The 16,356-nt window shown below is 49.0% G+C and overlaps 1 protein-coding gene across 2 annotated transcripts in view; it reads left to right on the forward strand.

Moving 5' to 3' along the window:
- Positions 1-16,356, forward strand: part of PRDM15 (PR/SET domain 15) — a 76,234-nt gene that overhangs the window by 23,888 nt on the left and 35,990 nt on the right. For both annotated transcript variants that reach the window (XM_050785691.1, XM_050785692.1), the window contains exons 5-7: positions 1,296-1,548; positions 9,524-9,625; positions 15,810-16,040. In XM_050785691.1, the coding sequence (XP_050641648.1) occupies positions 1,296-1,548; positions 9,524-9,625; positions 15,810-16,040 (586 nt within the window). The remainder of the gene's footprint in view (positions 1-1,295; positions 1,549-9,523; positions 9,626-15,809; positions 16,041-16,356) is intronic.

Genomic DNA, 16,356 nt, shown 5'->3' on the forward strand with positions numbered 1-16,356 from the left:
TTTGGAAGCCCTTTGAAAACCTGAGCTTATAAGGCAGATTGCAGCAAAAAGGGGAAAAAAGGAAAGGCACTTGAGTTGTTTACAAAAAGAGACGGAAGGAAGGAAGAAAGGAAGGGAGGGCAGGGAGGGAAGGAAGGGAAGGGAGGGAGGGAAGGAAGGGAAGGGAGGGAGGGAAGGAAGGAAAGGAAGGAAGGAAAGAAGGAAAGAAAAGGCTGTTTTAAGTTGAAGAAATATGTAACAATACCCAGTACAGCCTCTGAAAGGCCGTTGGCTACCTGCCTGTCCTTTGCAGCACCTATCCAGTCAATGTATGCAGTGGGTGCACGGTTGGGGGTGAGGCCCCTTTAATAAAAGAAGCCTTTTGTGCCCATTTTGGTGGTCTTTCAGCTACGCGATTTTGCAGGTCATCGCCTCGTAGCGGGTTGTTCTCAGTGCACGCACCAGCGTTCAGCTGGACTGTGCCCACCAGAGGGATGGTGCCACCAGCTGGGAGCATGCCTTCCTCAGCAACTGGTGGTCATTAGGTACCTGGTGGTCCCCCACCCTCGCCTCTCACTTCCAAGGGCTCCGTCCTTAGAGAGGCCTCTCTAGGAAAAGCTCAGGAGAGGGGAGAGCTGTCTTCCTGCAGGGAGGAAGAGCTCAGATCATGGCATCAGAAAATAAGGAACAAAACCCTCCTATAGTCGTGTGGTTGATTTGAACTTCAAAATATGTAAGTTTTTCTCCCTGCTTCCTGCCTGCATTTAATCCATAAAGCAATGGTGTTGTTTGATAGACAGGGAGGTAGCCAGCCGGAGGAACCCAGCATCCTGTGGTGGAGCTGGGATTAGAACTCTGTCCCAGTTCCCACTGGGCCATCTGGAGAGCCTAGGTGTCCCTATGACGCGTGGACTAGGAGTGGAGCTCAGATAGCCCAAAGCCGACCTGGACCAGGACTAGAACTTCAATATCCCCAGACCCACTAGAACCTGATTTGAACTTGAGTTCCGCACCTGGGCCGCGAGTAACACTCAGGTATCCAGATGACACATAGACTGCTGTGTGATGTATGATGACACATAGGCTGTGTCTGCTGCCTCCTTTTGCCTGTGACTAACTTGACCCATCCAAACCACATGGTCTACCTGTGACCCTCCTCACCATTGTAAACACCTCAGCATCCCATACAGGAGCCCTTATGGCCTCTGAGGTGGCACTGTCTAGATGGGTTCCTCAGCACCCGCCCCCGACACGCTGACACGCAGATGGGTAATCAGCCATTTTCCTGGCTTCTCCGCGGGCTGACTCACCCTCAGGTGTTCCAGAAGGACGGGCACCCCGTGTGCTTCGACACCTCCAATGAGGATGACTGCAACTGGATGATGCTGGTGCGGCCGGCGGCGGAGGCTGAGCACCAGAACCTGACGGCTTACCAGCACGGCAGCGACGTGTACTTCACCACCTCCAGAGACATCCCCCCGGGCACCGAGCTGCGCGTGTGGTACGCGGCCTTCTATGCCAAGAAGATGGACAAGCCCATGCTGAAGCAGGCCGGCTCTGGCGCCCATGGTACGTGGCAGCCCCTGATCCAGAGCCCACCTTCCCTCATGCCTGGCCGGAGGGGTTATGGCCCCTTGGCTCTGTGCTGACCCCACACTGATGAGATGGGTTGTGCTGGGCCAGCTGCTGGGATGCAGAGAGTGGAGGGGTGGAGAGTCGGGTCTGTCTGTCTGCTTGTCAAACATCCTTGGTCAGTTTGGGCACGTGGATGTAACACAAGCTAACACAGTGAGGCAGTGTTTAACAACAGAGATGCGTTCTCAGAAATGTATCCTGGGGCGATGGCATTGTCTTTGGCGCGTTGTAGAGTGCACTCTCGCGCACCTTGATGGCATGGCCTGCTAGCCACCCAGGCTGTGCCGTGTAACCTGTTGTCCTAGCTACCAACCTGTCCAACATGTGACTGTACTGCATGCTGTGGGCAACTGTGATGCATGGTATTTGTTTATGTAAACATAGACGAGGTAATAGAGGAAAAATACTGTATTAGAATCTCATGGGACCACTGTCATTGACTGAAACCTTGTTACGTGGTGCATGACTGCTTAGCTCTGCCCTTGGGGCTACGTCCAGTGACTCATCCTCCTAATCCTATGAGGCTGGGGTACTAGCCCTGTCTTTAGCCAGAGGAAATAGCACAGAGAGGTTTAGGAACTGACCCCAGGTCACAGTAGAGTAGATGAAGAAATCAGGATTGGTTCCTGGCACCTGGCTCCAGTGTTGCTGTTCACCGTGCAATGGCCGCCTCCCAGAGTTGGGGGGAGTGTCTGTGTGTGTGTGTGTGTGTGTGCGCGCGCGCGCGCGTCTGTGCATGTGCGTACCTGTGTGTGTGTGTGCGCGCGTGCACGCATGTGCATACCTGTGTGTGTGTGTGTGCGTGCGCGCACCTGTGTGTACCTGTGTGTGTGTGCCTGCATGTTCAAAGAAAGCCCTAGTGAAGGTTATGGGTGTGATCTGCCCATATCTAGCATTCCTGCTGGAAAAGCAGATCACAGTGCCTGTCCTGCTAAGCCGGGGTCGGGGCATCACTTTGCCCATCAAGCAGGGCTGTTGAACTTTAAATCTTTCTCATCCATGTTGCGGGTGTTTTGACAGAGATCCTCCTCATGAAACCTGAAGAAACTCTATGAAATTCCTTTTGACCTGCAAAACAGCAATTTCATACGGCTGAAGCTGGCACTACCCAGCGGAGCAAATGTTATTTATTGTTGGCATGAAGATTATTTGCTCAAGGGGGAGAAATAGATATTGACTCGCCTGATCCCCCCCAAACCAAATGACCTGATTCTCATATGAGCATTGTTTCCTTGTTTTATAAATGCAGTGTAATCCAAAATGTTAGTAGCTCGGTAGCGTAAGATTCTTAACGTATTTGGAAGGTTCTGGTCTGTCCTGTTGGTCAGTATGTTTGAGGCTTTGTAAAATGCCCCTGGTTGTCCCTAATCCCAGGTCTGCGACAGGCTGTGTGGGAGTGTCCCAGCGCTGTGCTGTCCTCATAAAACACCAGCAGCCCAGTGGCTTCACGTCAGAAATGTGCCTCTCACAGTGCTGGAGGCCAGACGTCCATGGTCAGGGTGTCAGCAGGGCTGGTTCCTTCTGGGCACTCTGAGGGAGAATCTGTCCCGGGACTCTCCCCAACCTCTGGTGGTGGCCGGCACAGCGGCCTTTTGCATCCCTTGGCTTGTGGCTGTGTCACTCCGGTCTCTGCCTGTCTTTTCCCCCATGTCTCTGTGTCCTCTCTTCATAAGGCCACCTGTCAGTGGATTCAGGCCTCCCCAGTCCATTACATTCTCACCTTAACTTGATGGCATCTGCACAGATCCTCTCCCAAAGGTGGTGGGTGGATGTGAATTTTGGGGAGCCACTATTGAACCCACTATGGGCCATGTGAGGGCTGGGTGGAGAGGGGCCGCTGGGGATGCTGCCGGGGAGTGTCGGCAAGGAGCCAGGTGGGGCGGCTCCTTCTAGGGCCTGCAGTGGTGGCAGCGTCCTCTTCGGCCAGGTTGGTAAAGACTTTGCACCCTTCACGGAGAAAGACTGTGGCTTTGTGGGGAGTTCTTTAAGAATGAAAAGGACAAAAAGAACTTGGAGAAACCCACTGCCCTTTACCCAGCGGCTCCTAGCCCCACCCTCGTGGCTCTGCCAAAACCAGGTGCCTGGCCTGGCCCCGCGTGAGAAAGGCCCCCGTGGTGGTGCCCGCTGGGTCAGGGGCCATTTCCAAGTCCTGCGAGGCTGGGCTCTCTGAGCAGACCCAAGTGACTGTGATCTTCGGGACCTGAGCTGCTTGTGTCTGGAATTCCTGAAGGCCTAGGCAGCTGGCAGCATGTGTGCCCATGGCCAGCCCAGACTGCAGCCATGCTGGGGTTTGGGTTCTGAGATGCTGTCCTTGGCCATTTACCCGCTTATCAGCTTATATCCTGGGGGTTGCCCTCACCACTCTCAAGGCTAAGGTCAAAGCAAAAGTTGCCACCCCTTATTGGAGCTACAGGTGTTTTGTATTCATTTTACCTGCTGGAGACCCTTTAATCTGGAGCTGAGTTTGAAACAGTAGATTTAAGTGGAGTCAGCCTGGGACTGTGGTGTTCAACAGAGTCGCCTCCTGATTCCAGAGTTCCTAGGGTAATTCCGATTCCTCCCTAAAACTTCTCAGAATGAAAGGACACTTGTCATAATTCGACCAGGACAGTCTGCGTAAATGGGAGCATTGGTCACTTAAGCATAGCTTAAACCTCAACAGGGTTTATAATTGGGGAAATAAATAAACAACTCAGTTACTCTTAGATTTCAGAAATGCTTTTTAGAATGGTCGCTTGTGTTTGGGGACAAATGGCAAGCAGTTATTTCTAGAGAGGTAGTGAACATCATGATTCCTGTCCACTCACTGGTCGGTTGGGTTCCTCCTTCCCTTCCCTAGAGAGCCCCTGTTGAGCTCTGGCTTGGCCCTTGAAGTGTCGCCGGCTGCCTTGGTGGGCTTTCCTTGGGGTCCACCTGCTGATTGTTCAAACAGCAACCCAGCAGCCGCGTCATCGCCCCCGCTACCTACACACACACTGCCTCTCATCCTCTGCCACCTACCTGGCTCCTTGCCCTGGGCCCCTCCTCCCTGAGCCGCCAGGGGTCCCTCTCCAGGCACAGTGGTGCTTCTAGAGCCCTGCCTGCCCAGTGCACCCGGGGTCCACCAGAGCCTGTGTGTGTGTTGAGCACCTCCCCCAGCTGAAGCTATGCACTGGAGCCCAACACTGCCCACTTCTCAGAAATGAGTATCTCAATAGATAACAAGACCTTCGAAGAGAGGCTAGAAACATCTGGAAAGCTGGCCACTTGCCCAGTTCTCACTGTTTAGACTGGACACGTGAAGGCCTGGAGTTCTAGGGTAACTGTGTAATTCCACTCCTGCTCAGCGACACGGCCTCTGGGGTGGACACTCCCAGAGAGAACGCTCCTACGTGATGGGAGGAAAGGAGGCCTTTGGTGGCATTGTTGCACCTCTGGCCCAGTGGGCGTAGGCAGAGTGATGTGAGTGGCCTCCAGGGCCATTGGTGTGCTCCTAGAACCGTACTGGCGGCCGACGAACCCAGGAACCGTCTTCCTGTAAATTACTTATTATGGTGGCCGAGTCTTTCTTGGTGAGCATGAGAGCTCCTAAGACTCATTGACTTAATTCTGTCTCTTTCATTTGCTCCAAACATACATCTTTGTATAGAAATCAGTCAGTTTTGCAAATCAGCAGAGCTGTCTTCTAAATACAGAGAAAAGTTTGGTTTTATACTAAAGGAGCAGTAACACATCCCTTTAAAAGTTACTTATTTTATTCTGGTAGTGGATTTACTTTTCTAGTTCCTTTTCTTTTTTTGTTGTTTTTTGAGATAGGGTCTGGCACTCTCGCCCAGGCTGGAGTGCAGTGGCATGATCGTGGCTCACTGCAGCTGCCCTCCTGGGCTCAAGTGATCTTCCCATCTCAGCCTCCCTAGTAGCTGGGACCACAGGGATGTGCCACCACACCCAGCTAATTTTTTTAATTTTAATTTTTAGTAGAGATGGGTCTCACTGTGTTGCCTAGGCTGGTCTTGAACTCCTGGATTCAGGCAATCCTCCCACCTTCCAAAGTGCTGGGATTCCAGGTGTGAACCACTGTGCCTGGCCTTATCTTTTTTTGAGCTCAAATTAAGATTGATTTTCTCTCTTTACAAGAACCTGAACCTGCTGACTGATGGAGGGGGCAGCCCAAGAAGCATCCTGGATCTTCATGGGAGAGAGCATGGGGCCCAGGAGGAGAGTGTGGTGGTGGCACCCTGCCAGTAGAGCGTTGTTATGAGACATCCCATCCCCACCAGCTTCTACTCCCTTTTACACTTGCTCTGAGAAGCTGCTGCTTGAAGAATCCCACAAGATCATGGACAAATGGAAATCAGAGCCAGAGTCCCATTTCTCACTCACCTTCTGAAACATACCTGGGTTTCAAAGAGAAAATTTTCAAAATCACCTTTCTGATGAAAAAAGTAAAATACAAACACATTTTATAACATTGGGGAAACTGTTCAGTCACACAGAGCATCACTGTTCTAACTCAACTGTTGTTGCCATATGATTCACATTTTCTAGTATTTTTTATTTTATTTTATTTTATTTTTGAGACAGCGTCTCGCTCTGTCGCCCAGGCTGGAGTGCAGTGGCGCGATCTCGGCTCACTGCAAGCTCCGCCTCCCGGGTTCACGCCATTCTCCTGCCTCAGTCTCCCGAGTAGCTGGGACTACAGGCGCCCACCACCTCACCTGGCTAGTTTTTTGTATTTTTTTTTTTAGTAGAGACGGGGTTTCACCGTGTTAGCCAGGATGGTCTTGATCTCCTGACCTCGTGATCCGCCTGTCTCGGCCTCCCAAAGTGCTGGGATTACAGTCTTGAGCCACTGCGCCCGGCCTGTATTTTTTATTTTATTTTAATTTTATTTTTTTGAGACAGTCTTGCTCTGTCACCCAGGCTGGAATGTAGTGGCCCAATCTCAGCTCTCTGCAACCTCCACCTCCCAGTTCAAGTAATTCTCTTGCCTCAGCCTCCCCAGTAGCTGGGATTACAGGCATGTACCATCACTCCCAGCTAATTTTTCTATTTTTAGTAGAGATGGGGTTTCGCCATGTTGGCCAGGCTGGTGTTGAACTCCTGACCTGAAGTGATCCGCCCGCCTCAGCCTCCCAAAGTGCTGGGATTACAGGCATGAGCCACCTCACTGGCCCCTGTATTTTAAAAACCAGCACTGATGACATATAGTTTACATACAGTAAGACTCAATGATTTTAAGTATACAGTTCAGAGCTTTTTTTTGAGATGGAGTCTGGGTCTGTTGCCCAGGCTGGAGTGCAGTGGTGTGATCTCGGCTCACTGCAACCTCTGCCTCCCAAGTTCAAGCAATTCTCGTGCCTCAGCCTCCCAAGAAGCTGAAATTACAGGCGCATGCCACCACGCGTAGCTAATTTGTGCATATTTTAGTAGAGACGGGGTTTTGCCATGTTGCCCAGCCTGGTCTTGAGCTCCTGGCCTCAAGTAATCCACCCGCCTGGGCCTCCCAAAGTGCTGGGATTACAGGCGTGAGCCACTGTCCCTGCCAGTTTAGAGACTTTTTTTTTTTTTTTTTTTGAGACGGGGTCTCGCTCTGTCACCCAGGCTGGAGTGCAGTGGCCGGATCTCAGCTCACTGCAAGCTCCGCCTCCCGGGTTCATGCCATTCTCCTGCCTCAGCCTCCCGAGTAGCTGGGACTACAGGCGCCCGCCACCTCGCCCGGCTAGTTTTTTGTATTTTTTAGTAGAGACGGGGTTTCACCGGGTTAGCCAGGATGGTCTCGATCTCCTGACCTTGTGATCCACCCGTCTCGGCCTCCCAAAGTGCTGGGATTACAGGCTTGAGCCACCGCGCCCGGCCTAGAGACTTTTGAGTGTCTACAGTTGTCTGAACTCCACCACAGTTGACTTACAGACCTCGACTTCATCCCAGGAAGTTCTCTGGTGCTGCCCTGTAGTCAGCCCTGCCCACTGGAATGCCAGACTGTTTGCTGTGCTGTAGCTTTGCTGTTCCTTTTTTTTTTTTTAAAAAACTCTGCATTTTTGCATAGCGGAGCTCTCGCTGCACCTCCCATCTTACTGCTTACTTTTCTTTGCGTGCACAGTCTGGCTCACCACATCTTAAGCCTTTTCCCTACTGGTACTATCTCTGGCATCACTTTAAAGCTGTATGGTGTTAGATTTTGTTGAGACACTTCTCTTTTGTTGGATATTTAAATGATTGGCAGTCAAGAATTGCCTCCTGTTAACTAATATTTTTTCTTAAGAATTCTTATCTTTTACAATTAATATTCAGAAAATCCTGAGTACTTCTCTTGATGAGCGGATAGTCATCATGACAAGTTTTTCTAGTCCTCTTTACTTAGCTGAGCACCAAGTTGAGGAGAACCGGCGCTTGTGGGGGTGTGGAGGCTTATTGCCGGAGACAAGGGCCCACGTGGATTAGAAGAAATTCTCCTTATTCAGAAGTGGTGGCTTTCAGCTAACCTGGGCCCTTGTCCTCTTTTTCTGAAACTTATATGTGAGTGTCTTTCTCTCTTTGGAACCTGTGTATGTTTGGGAAGGTGAGTGAGAAATGGGAATTTGGTTCTGATTTCCATTTGTCCTTGATATTTTGGGATTCTTCAAGCAGTGGATTCTCAGAGAGCAAGCGTAAAAGGGAGCAGAAGCTGGTGGGGACGGGATGTCCCGGAAAAGTGCCCTGCTGGCAGGGTTCCCCCCGCACACATACGCTCTTTCTGCTCTTTCTTTATTTTTAGTATGACAAAAAATTTCATGTTACATTTATACCTCTTCTTGTTATCTTATGAAAACTCAGAACATGCTTGCAAACGGTGATAGCAGTAATGTCTATCTTTTCCTTTTATTCATTGCATCTTTAGTGCTGGTTTTGAATATGAAAAGATACATGTTTTTTTCTAGCGCTGAATGCATGTGCAGTTGTAGTTCTGGATTATTTTTTAAAGACCCAGGAGAGTTTGTCTTTGGGAGTGGCCCCTAGAGTTTGCCGTGGGTGATGAACTTCAATCCAGGCTGTATCATGATTAGAGTCAAAGTGATGGGCAGGGGTCCTGCCGTGGGCTGGCCCATAGAGCTGCCAGATGAATTGTAGAGAAACTGGCCTGGGCCAGATTGTGGCACGCTCACTTAAAATGCCTCCCAGTTTTAGGTTGCACAAGAGCATCAGTGACTTTTTTGTTAAAAGGTGCCTGTAGTTATCTTTATAGCCAGGTTTACACCACATGTCATGTACTCTCAGCCTAGCTGTCTCTCCCCAGATTCCTGTGTGGTGTGGGCTGAGGGAGAGAGGTGCTTCCTGGGATAGTGGCCCCCTATCTCAGGTGTCTGTGTAAAATTAAGTTCAAATTTAGTAAAATTAAACACTTACTTCCTGGAACATGAGCCACATCTGGTTACCGGCTGCCTTGCTGGATACCAGCTATGGAGAACGTCAGTCATCCACAGAAAGTCTGCTGGACAGCGCTGGGCGGGAGCAGCAGCCCAGCCACACACGGGGGCGCCACTGGCTGGCTGTTTTGGGTTCCACTGTCTCTTATTCTATGAGCCAGTGAGAGCTAGGGGAATTACGCTTGGTTCTTTAGGATGCATTTTTCTCGTGAAGTCATGTAAGGGACAAACCTGGTCCCTCTGGACTGGCTTCTTGGAGGAGTTCTCAGCTCTGCGACTGGTGACCCTGCAGCAGGCATGTCTCTGTGCTCAGTTGCCTCATCTGTGCAAAGGGGACAGTCACATGGCCGAATCAACCATGTGTGTAAAGCTCTGAAAATGGTGTCTGTCATGTGGAGTGACCACAGGCCCATCAGCTGCTGTCATCACTGTCATCACCACCTCTCAGCACACAGCCGGGCCGGGATTCGGGGAGACATGAGCTGCCTGGGGGTCACCTTCTTCTCCTCTCATGTCTTTTGAAGCTGCAGGCACCCCGGAAAACAGCGCCCCCGTGGAGTCGGAGCCCAGCCAGTGGGCGTGTAAAGTGTGTTCCACCACCTTCCTGGAGCTGCAGCTCCTCAACGGTAAGGAAGACGTGTGGGGAGCCCCCATTGTAAAACTCCTGTGTCGAGCTCCCTCTGACTTACGCTGTCACCTGTCTGCGGCTGTCGGGATGTCCCCAGCTTTGCCCTGTCTGCCCCACTGCCCCACAGTGTAGTCGCCAGAACCAAGGCTTTCTCGGGGTTTAAAGCTTCTGGGCAGTCCCGCTTCCCACCCCCAACCTCTGCAGGCCTCACTCCTCCTGGTTGTGGAAGTTGCATTTCAGCTGGGCGCCTTGACTCTGGCGCTGGCAGGGGCCAGGAGCCAGCCATGGCATCTGTTGTGCCGTCTTGCCTATGTTGTTTCCGCTTGACGGCCCCTTCCACCGTTTCTTTATCTGCCAGACATTTTTTTTCTTTTTTTGAGACAAGGTCTGGCTCTGTTGTCCAGGCTGGAGTGCAGTGGCATGATCATGGCTCACTGCAGCCTTGACCTGCCAGGCTCAAGCGATCCTCCCACGTCAGCCTCCTGAGTAGCTGGGACCACAGGGATGTGCCACCACGCCCAGCGAATTTTTGTATATTTTTTGTAGAGACAGGGTTTCACCCAGGCTGGCTCAAACTCCTGGGCTCAAGCAGTCCATCTGCCTCGGCCTCCCAAAGTACTAGGTTTACAGGCGTGAGCCACTGCACCCGGCCTGCAAAACATTTTTATCTACTCAGGTTGACATACCAATTTAAGGCAGCTGGGAAAGAATTGAACACATTTCCAGCTTCTGCAGTGCCCTGGGAACTTTGTTTATTTGTCTTAGGGAGCTGATTTTTCTACAAGCCTCTTATGAGGCTAATGTGTAGTGAAGAAAGACTCACGTCAAATAAACCATGGGGGAGTCGCATGGAAACAGTTTGTGGCGTTTGTCACATGTGGAACATGCTCAGAGGCCCCAGGCCTGGCAGGGTTCCAGGCAGTGCGGTTGTGAGGAGTGACTGGGACAGCCACTATGCTGATACCAGCAGACTTTAGCTACCTGGTCACACGTTCCTGAGACCTCCTACTCATCTTGGCTGTAATGAATTTACGCACGTGTCACTTTGCCCTCTGCTTGGTGAGAAGCATTTTGTGTCTGTCACCAAGACATAAATAGCAGAGCAGGCGGTTGGGTTTTCTAGAAATGCCACGTTTGTGCAGAGCACACCGCGGACCTCATGGAGACCCATGGTAGGTGCTGCACAGCGGGAGGGTGCTGCCTGCACTGGGCGGTCCCCTCCACAAAGCCAGACAGATGCTGCTCATTTGTTTTTCTTCCTGATAACTAGTTTTGAGTGAAGAAAAAAGAAATTCCTTCATATTTTCAGTCAAATTCTACTTGTATGTCATCAACTACGTAAGGCGTGGTACTCGGGCTCCCCTTACAGTGAGGCTGATGGTGACTAAGACCCCTCATTGCCAGGTCCTACAGACACTGCCTTGTATCAACACCATGCAATACAACCGTGACTCCATTTCAGGGATGAGTAAACAGAGGCAGGAGTCCCTGCCCACAGGACGGCTGCCTTGAGGGCTGGAGTCAGGTACTCGGGCAGCCCAGCCTCTGCCACCCAGATTACCAGAGGAGTCCCGAGCATTCCTTCCAGGTGACAGCTCTGCCTTCTGTGGCAGCCTCTCGCTGGGGGGCTTCTCAAGAAAATCCATGGTTCAGGAGCCCAGGACTGGGAAGCCGAGCCCAGGAAGGAGGAGACTGAGGAGCAGCCCCAAAGGCGGCGGGCGTGTGAGCGGGGAGGGGCTGTGTGTGTGTGTCCCTGTGAGGGGGGAGGGGCTGCGTGTGTGTGTGTGTGTGTGTGTGTGTGTGTGTGTCCCTGGGAGGGGGGAGGGGCTGTGTGACCTCCCTGAGATAGGAGGGACTGTGTGACCTCCCTGAGATGGGAGGGGCTGTGTGACCCCCCTGAGATGGGAGGGGCTGTGTGACCTCCCTGAGATGGGAGGGGCTGTGTGACCCCCCTGAGATAGGAGGGGCTGTGTGACCCCCCTGAGATAGGAGGGGCTGTGTGACCTCCCTGAGGTGGGAGGGGCTGTGTGACCTCCCTGAGGTGGGAGGGGCTGTGTGACCTCCCTGAGATGGGAGGGGCTGTGTTTCTCTTTTTCAGGCTGAGGGGTTGTGTGTTCCTCTTGAGATGGATTGTGCTGGGCCAGTTTGGGAAAGGAGTGTTTTGGGAAAGGTGGGGCTCAGAAGTTAGCAAAACATCACAAGGATGTTTCACAGTTCTGGATGGCCAGAAAAGATGGCACACGTCCACTGCGTGTAGGATACAAGAGAGGATCCTTTGCGGGAAAGGAGCAAAGGGAATGCCCAGGTTGCTGGTGAAGGAGATTGTAGGACAAGAGATGTTCCCTAGTTCAAGGACAGACACCTGGTCCAGATTGGAGCAGCAGCAAGGGCTCCAGGAATAATGGCTCAAAAAGGAAAAGAAAAGAAGGAAATAGAGCATTAACTGATATGTTTGTAGACGAAAGAGTTATACTTCTGGCAGAGTTTAGGGATCAATTAGTAATAAAAACATAGAAAAAAGTAAGCAAATGTTATTAATAAAAAGTAAGGCAATAATTAACTTCAGAGCAAATGAAGGTTATATATATATACTTAGAAAAAAAAAAAAAAAGGGCCAGGCGTGGTGGTTCAAGCCTGTAATCCCAGAACTTTGGGAGGCCAAGACGGGCGGATCACGAGGTCAGGAGATCGAGACCATCCTGGCTAACATGGTGAAACCCCGTCTCTACTAAAAAAATACAAAAAACTAGCTGGGCATGGTGGCAGGTGCCTGTAGTCCCAGCTACTCAGGAGGCTGAGGCAGGAGAATGGCGTGAACCGGGGAGGCGGAGCTTGCAGTGAGCTGAGATCCAGCCACTGCACTCCAGCCTGGGGGACAGAGCGAGACTCTGTCTCAAAAAAAAAAAAAAAAAAAAAAAAAAAAAAAAAAAAAGAATTGGTCCAGGCATGGTGGCTCACACCTGTAATGGCAGCACTTTGGGAGGCCAAGGCAGGTTGTTCACCTGAAGTCAGGAATTTGAGACCAGTCTGGCCATCGTGGTGAAACCCCATCTCTACTAAAAATACAAAAATTAGCCAGGCATGATGATGTGTGCCTGTAGTCCCAGATACCTGAGAGGCTGAGACAGGAGAATGGCTTGAACCTGGGAAGCAAGGGCTGCAGTGAGCCGAAATTGCACCACTGCACTCCAGCCTGGGCGACAGAGTGAGACTCCGTTTCAAAAAAAATAAATAAATAAAGACCGGGCCCAGTGGCTCATGGCTGTAATCCCAGCACTTTGGTAGGCTGAGGCAGGCGGATCATGAGGTCAAGAGATCAAGACCATCCTGGCCAACATAGTGAAACCTCGTCTCTACTAAAAATACAAAACTTAGCTGGGCATGGTGGTGCCTGCCTGTACTCCCAGCTACTCAGGAGGCTGAGGCAGGAGAATTGCTTGAACTCTGGAGGTGGAGGTTGTAGTGAGCCAAGATTGCACCACTGCACTCCAGCCTGGCGACAGAATGAGAGTCCGTCTCAAAAACAAACAAACCAAAAAACGAATCATAAACATATATTGGTGCAGTTGTGAATACATTTTTATGGTCATAATTATGAATCCACTGATTATTGATTTACCCCAAAATAGTGATATAAATATGTTGGTGGGATTGTGGAGAAGCTAAGCGTTTGGGAGGGAGAGTATAGTCTACAAGAAAGCTAAATCCTTGTCCTCCATATTAAATAATAGATGCTGTCTAATACTGAAAAATGGAAAGGCAATAATAGGTGGGGACGAGTAGTTACAGACGGCTGCTGTTTTCTGTTTTGCAGCTAGGACTGGTTATTTGTGCATTCTCTATTTTTTCTTGCCAGACTTACCAATATCATTCGTCTTTTCAAAGCACCCACTTTTGGCTTTGTTGATCCTTTTTATTGTATATTTACTTTTATTTCTGCTCTTATTTATTATTTCGTTTTTACACTTTTCATTCTGTGTCTTTCTAACAAGTTGGATGCTTAACTCATTAATTTCCAGCTGTTTTATTCTCTCGTGTAAGCATTTTGGATGATTTTTTCCTAAGAACCATGTTAGCTGCATTCCACATTTTGATTATACAGTGCATCTAAATTTATATGCACTTAATAACATAGTCTAATAATAGGCAAAAATTGGCAGATCTACAAGGAGAAATAGAAAAATCTGCCTCCATGGTGGGGGCTTTTAATATATACATCTTAATTGATAAATCAGGCTAAAAATCACAGGAATATAGATTTGAAGCACACAGTTAACACAATTGATTTAATAAGTATATTTAAAATGCTTCATCTAACAGGTAGAGTATATATACATCTCTTTGATGTGTGGGCTGTCTTCCTCCCACAGTTTAATTCTAAATATTTTCGAATTTGCTCTGTTTTTCCTGTTTGAATTTATAATTGTCTAGAATGATGTTTGCTAATTTCCTTATGTATGGCTTTTTTTTTTTTTTTTTTTTTTTTTTTGACTTTAGTTCCCTTTGTTTTATATTTCTGACCCTCAATCTAAAATCACTCTTACTGCCTTTCAGAATTTCCTCTGGGGCAGGCCTGCTAGTGGCCATCTTTTCAGTCTTTGTCTCAAAATGTCTTTTTTTAACCATTTGCATTGGAAATGGTTTTCACTGAATTTTTGATTTATTCTTATTCTCTTTCTGCACAGTGAGGATGTTGTTATGCTGCTTTCTTCCATTGTTGCCCTTGATACGTCTGCTGTCATTACAATTGTTCCTTCATAAGTAATCGCTGCCTTGTACTTGTTTGCTTTTGAAACCTCCTCTGTCTTTGGAGTTCTGCAATTTATAACAGAGTCATCATTTATGTCTTTATTTTTATTTGTTTTCCCTGTTCAGATCTTGAATCTGAAGATTCATGTCTTTCATTCATTCTGGATAATCCCCTACCCTTATCTTGCCCATTGTTTAGCCCTCCTTCCCTATTCTCTCTTTGTCCTATCGTACATGTTTTAGACCTTCTCGTTATATTACACTTCATGTCTTCTTAGCTCCTGCTCATATTTTTCTAGCTCCTTGTCACTTTTCTACATTCTGGGTAATCTTTGCAGCTCTTCATTTTAGTTTATGAGTTCTCTCTTCAGTTGTGTCTAATTTTCTGTTTAATCCATACATTGTGTTTTTATTTTGGGTCTCTATTTTATATAAGTTTTATTTGGTTATTTTTCATAACAGCTTGTTATATTTGCCTTTTTTATGTTTTTTTTTTCACTTCTTTACTCATTTAAATGTATTTTCCCCCAGTTTTCTCCTCTCAACTTGTGTTATTATCTAGGAATTCCATTCTTCCTGAGTTTGTGTGTGTGTATGTGTCTGCTGACACCCTGATGGCTCATTGCTTAATTTTTTAGTTTTCCTGGGGCTTTTCTTGCTTTTGTTGTTGTTTTAGTAAGCTCTTTAGCAAGGAATCTTCTTTTTCCCCCGCCCCCACAGTGGTCCTTCCGTGCACTCTGGATTGTGGAAGCAGTGTTACATAGTGTTTTGATTTTGCTTCTGCTACGTCTCCCAGGGCTTTCACAGTTCTAGGGCACAATTCTTTTCTTTCTTTCTTTTCTTTTTTTTTTGAGACAGAGTCTTGCTGTATCACCAGATTGGAGTGCAATGGTGCGATCTCACTCACTGCAACCTCTGCCTCCCGGGTTCAAGCAGTTCTCCTGCCTCAGCCTCCCCGGTGGCTGGGACTACAGATGCACACCACCACACCCAGCTAACTTTCTGTATTTTTATTAGAGACGGGTTTTCACCATGTTTACTAGGCTGGTCTTGAACTCCTGACCTCACATGATCCACCTGCTTCAGCCTCCGAAAGTGCTGGGATTACAGGCGTGAGCCACCGTGCCTGGACACATTCATATTTTGATACCTCCTTCTCAGGTTTTTGCTTTGTAGACGTGTGTGTGTCTGCTTTTTTCACTAAACTGCCCTCATGGTGAACCTACCATTGCTTTTACCACTTAATTTACTTTTAAAAATAGCAATTGTGTTGGATGCAGAGGAAATAACACAGTAGAAATGAAGTTCACTTGCCTATACAAAGGTTGGCAAATGAGATTGAAAACAAACACACATGGGAACCAGAGGCCAGGGCAGGTGTGGACGGTGGCAGGTTTCCTAATTGCATGGTGCCTTTGCATCTCTCTTTGCAGAACATCTCTTGGGCCACTTGGAACAAGCCAAAAGCCTTCCTCCAGGCAGCCAGAGCGAGGCAGCAGCTCCCGAGAAGGAGCAGGACACACCCCGGGGGGACCCCCCTGCAGTGCCCGAGAACGAGAATGTTGCCCCCAAAGAACAGAAGAAAAAGCCTCGAAGGGGGAGAAAACCCAAAGCGTCCAAAGCTGAGCAGCCTCTAGTCATCGTGGAAGACAAGGAACCCGCAGGTGATGAGTGGATTCCTGGGATGAGTACCTGCGTGGGGTGCAGCCCTCCTGGTACCTGAGGGCTGGCGGGACAGGGGGCAGAGGGCAGGGCAGGAAAACTCAGTGTAAAAAGGCCTCGTGGAAGGTAGACTCTAAGCCCTTCTGTTTTTCTCTCAATCAACTCTAGTAAAGTACAATTTCCATGTAATACATTTCACACTAAAAAGGATACAGGTTTTGGATTTTGACAAATGGATACAACTGTGAAACCAGCACCCCCGTCAGGGTAGAGGACATTTCCGTCTCGTTAGCCACTTTCCTGACTGTCTTCTGTACC

This window comes from Macaca thibetana, chromosome 3 (assembly GCF_024542745.1).
Source record: "Macaca thibetana thibetana isolate TM-01 chromosome 3, ASM2454274v1, whole genome shotgun sequence".
Lineage (NCBI taxonomy): Eukaryota > Metazoa > Chordata > Mammalia > Primates > Cercopithecidae > Macaca > Macaca thibetana.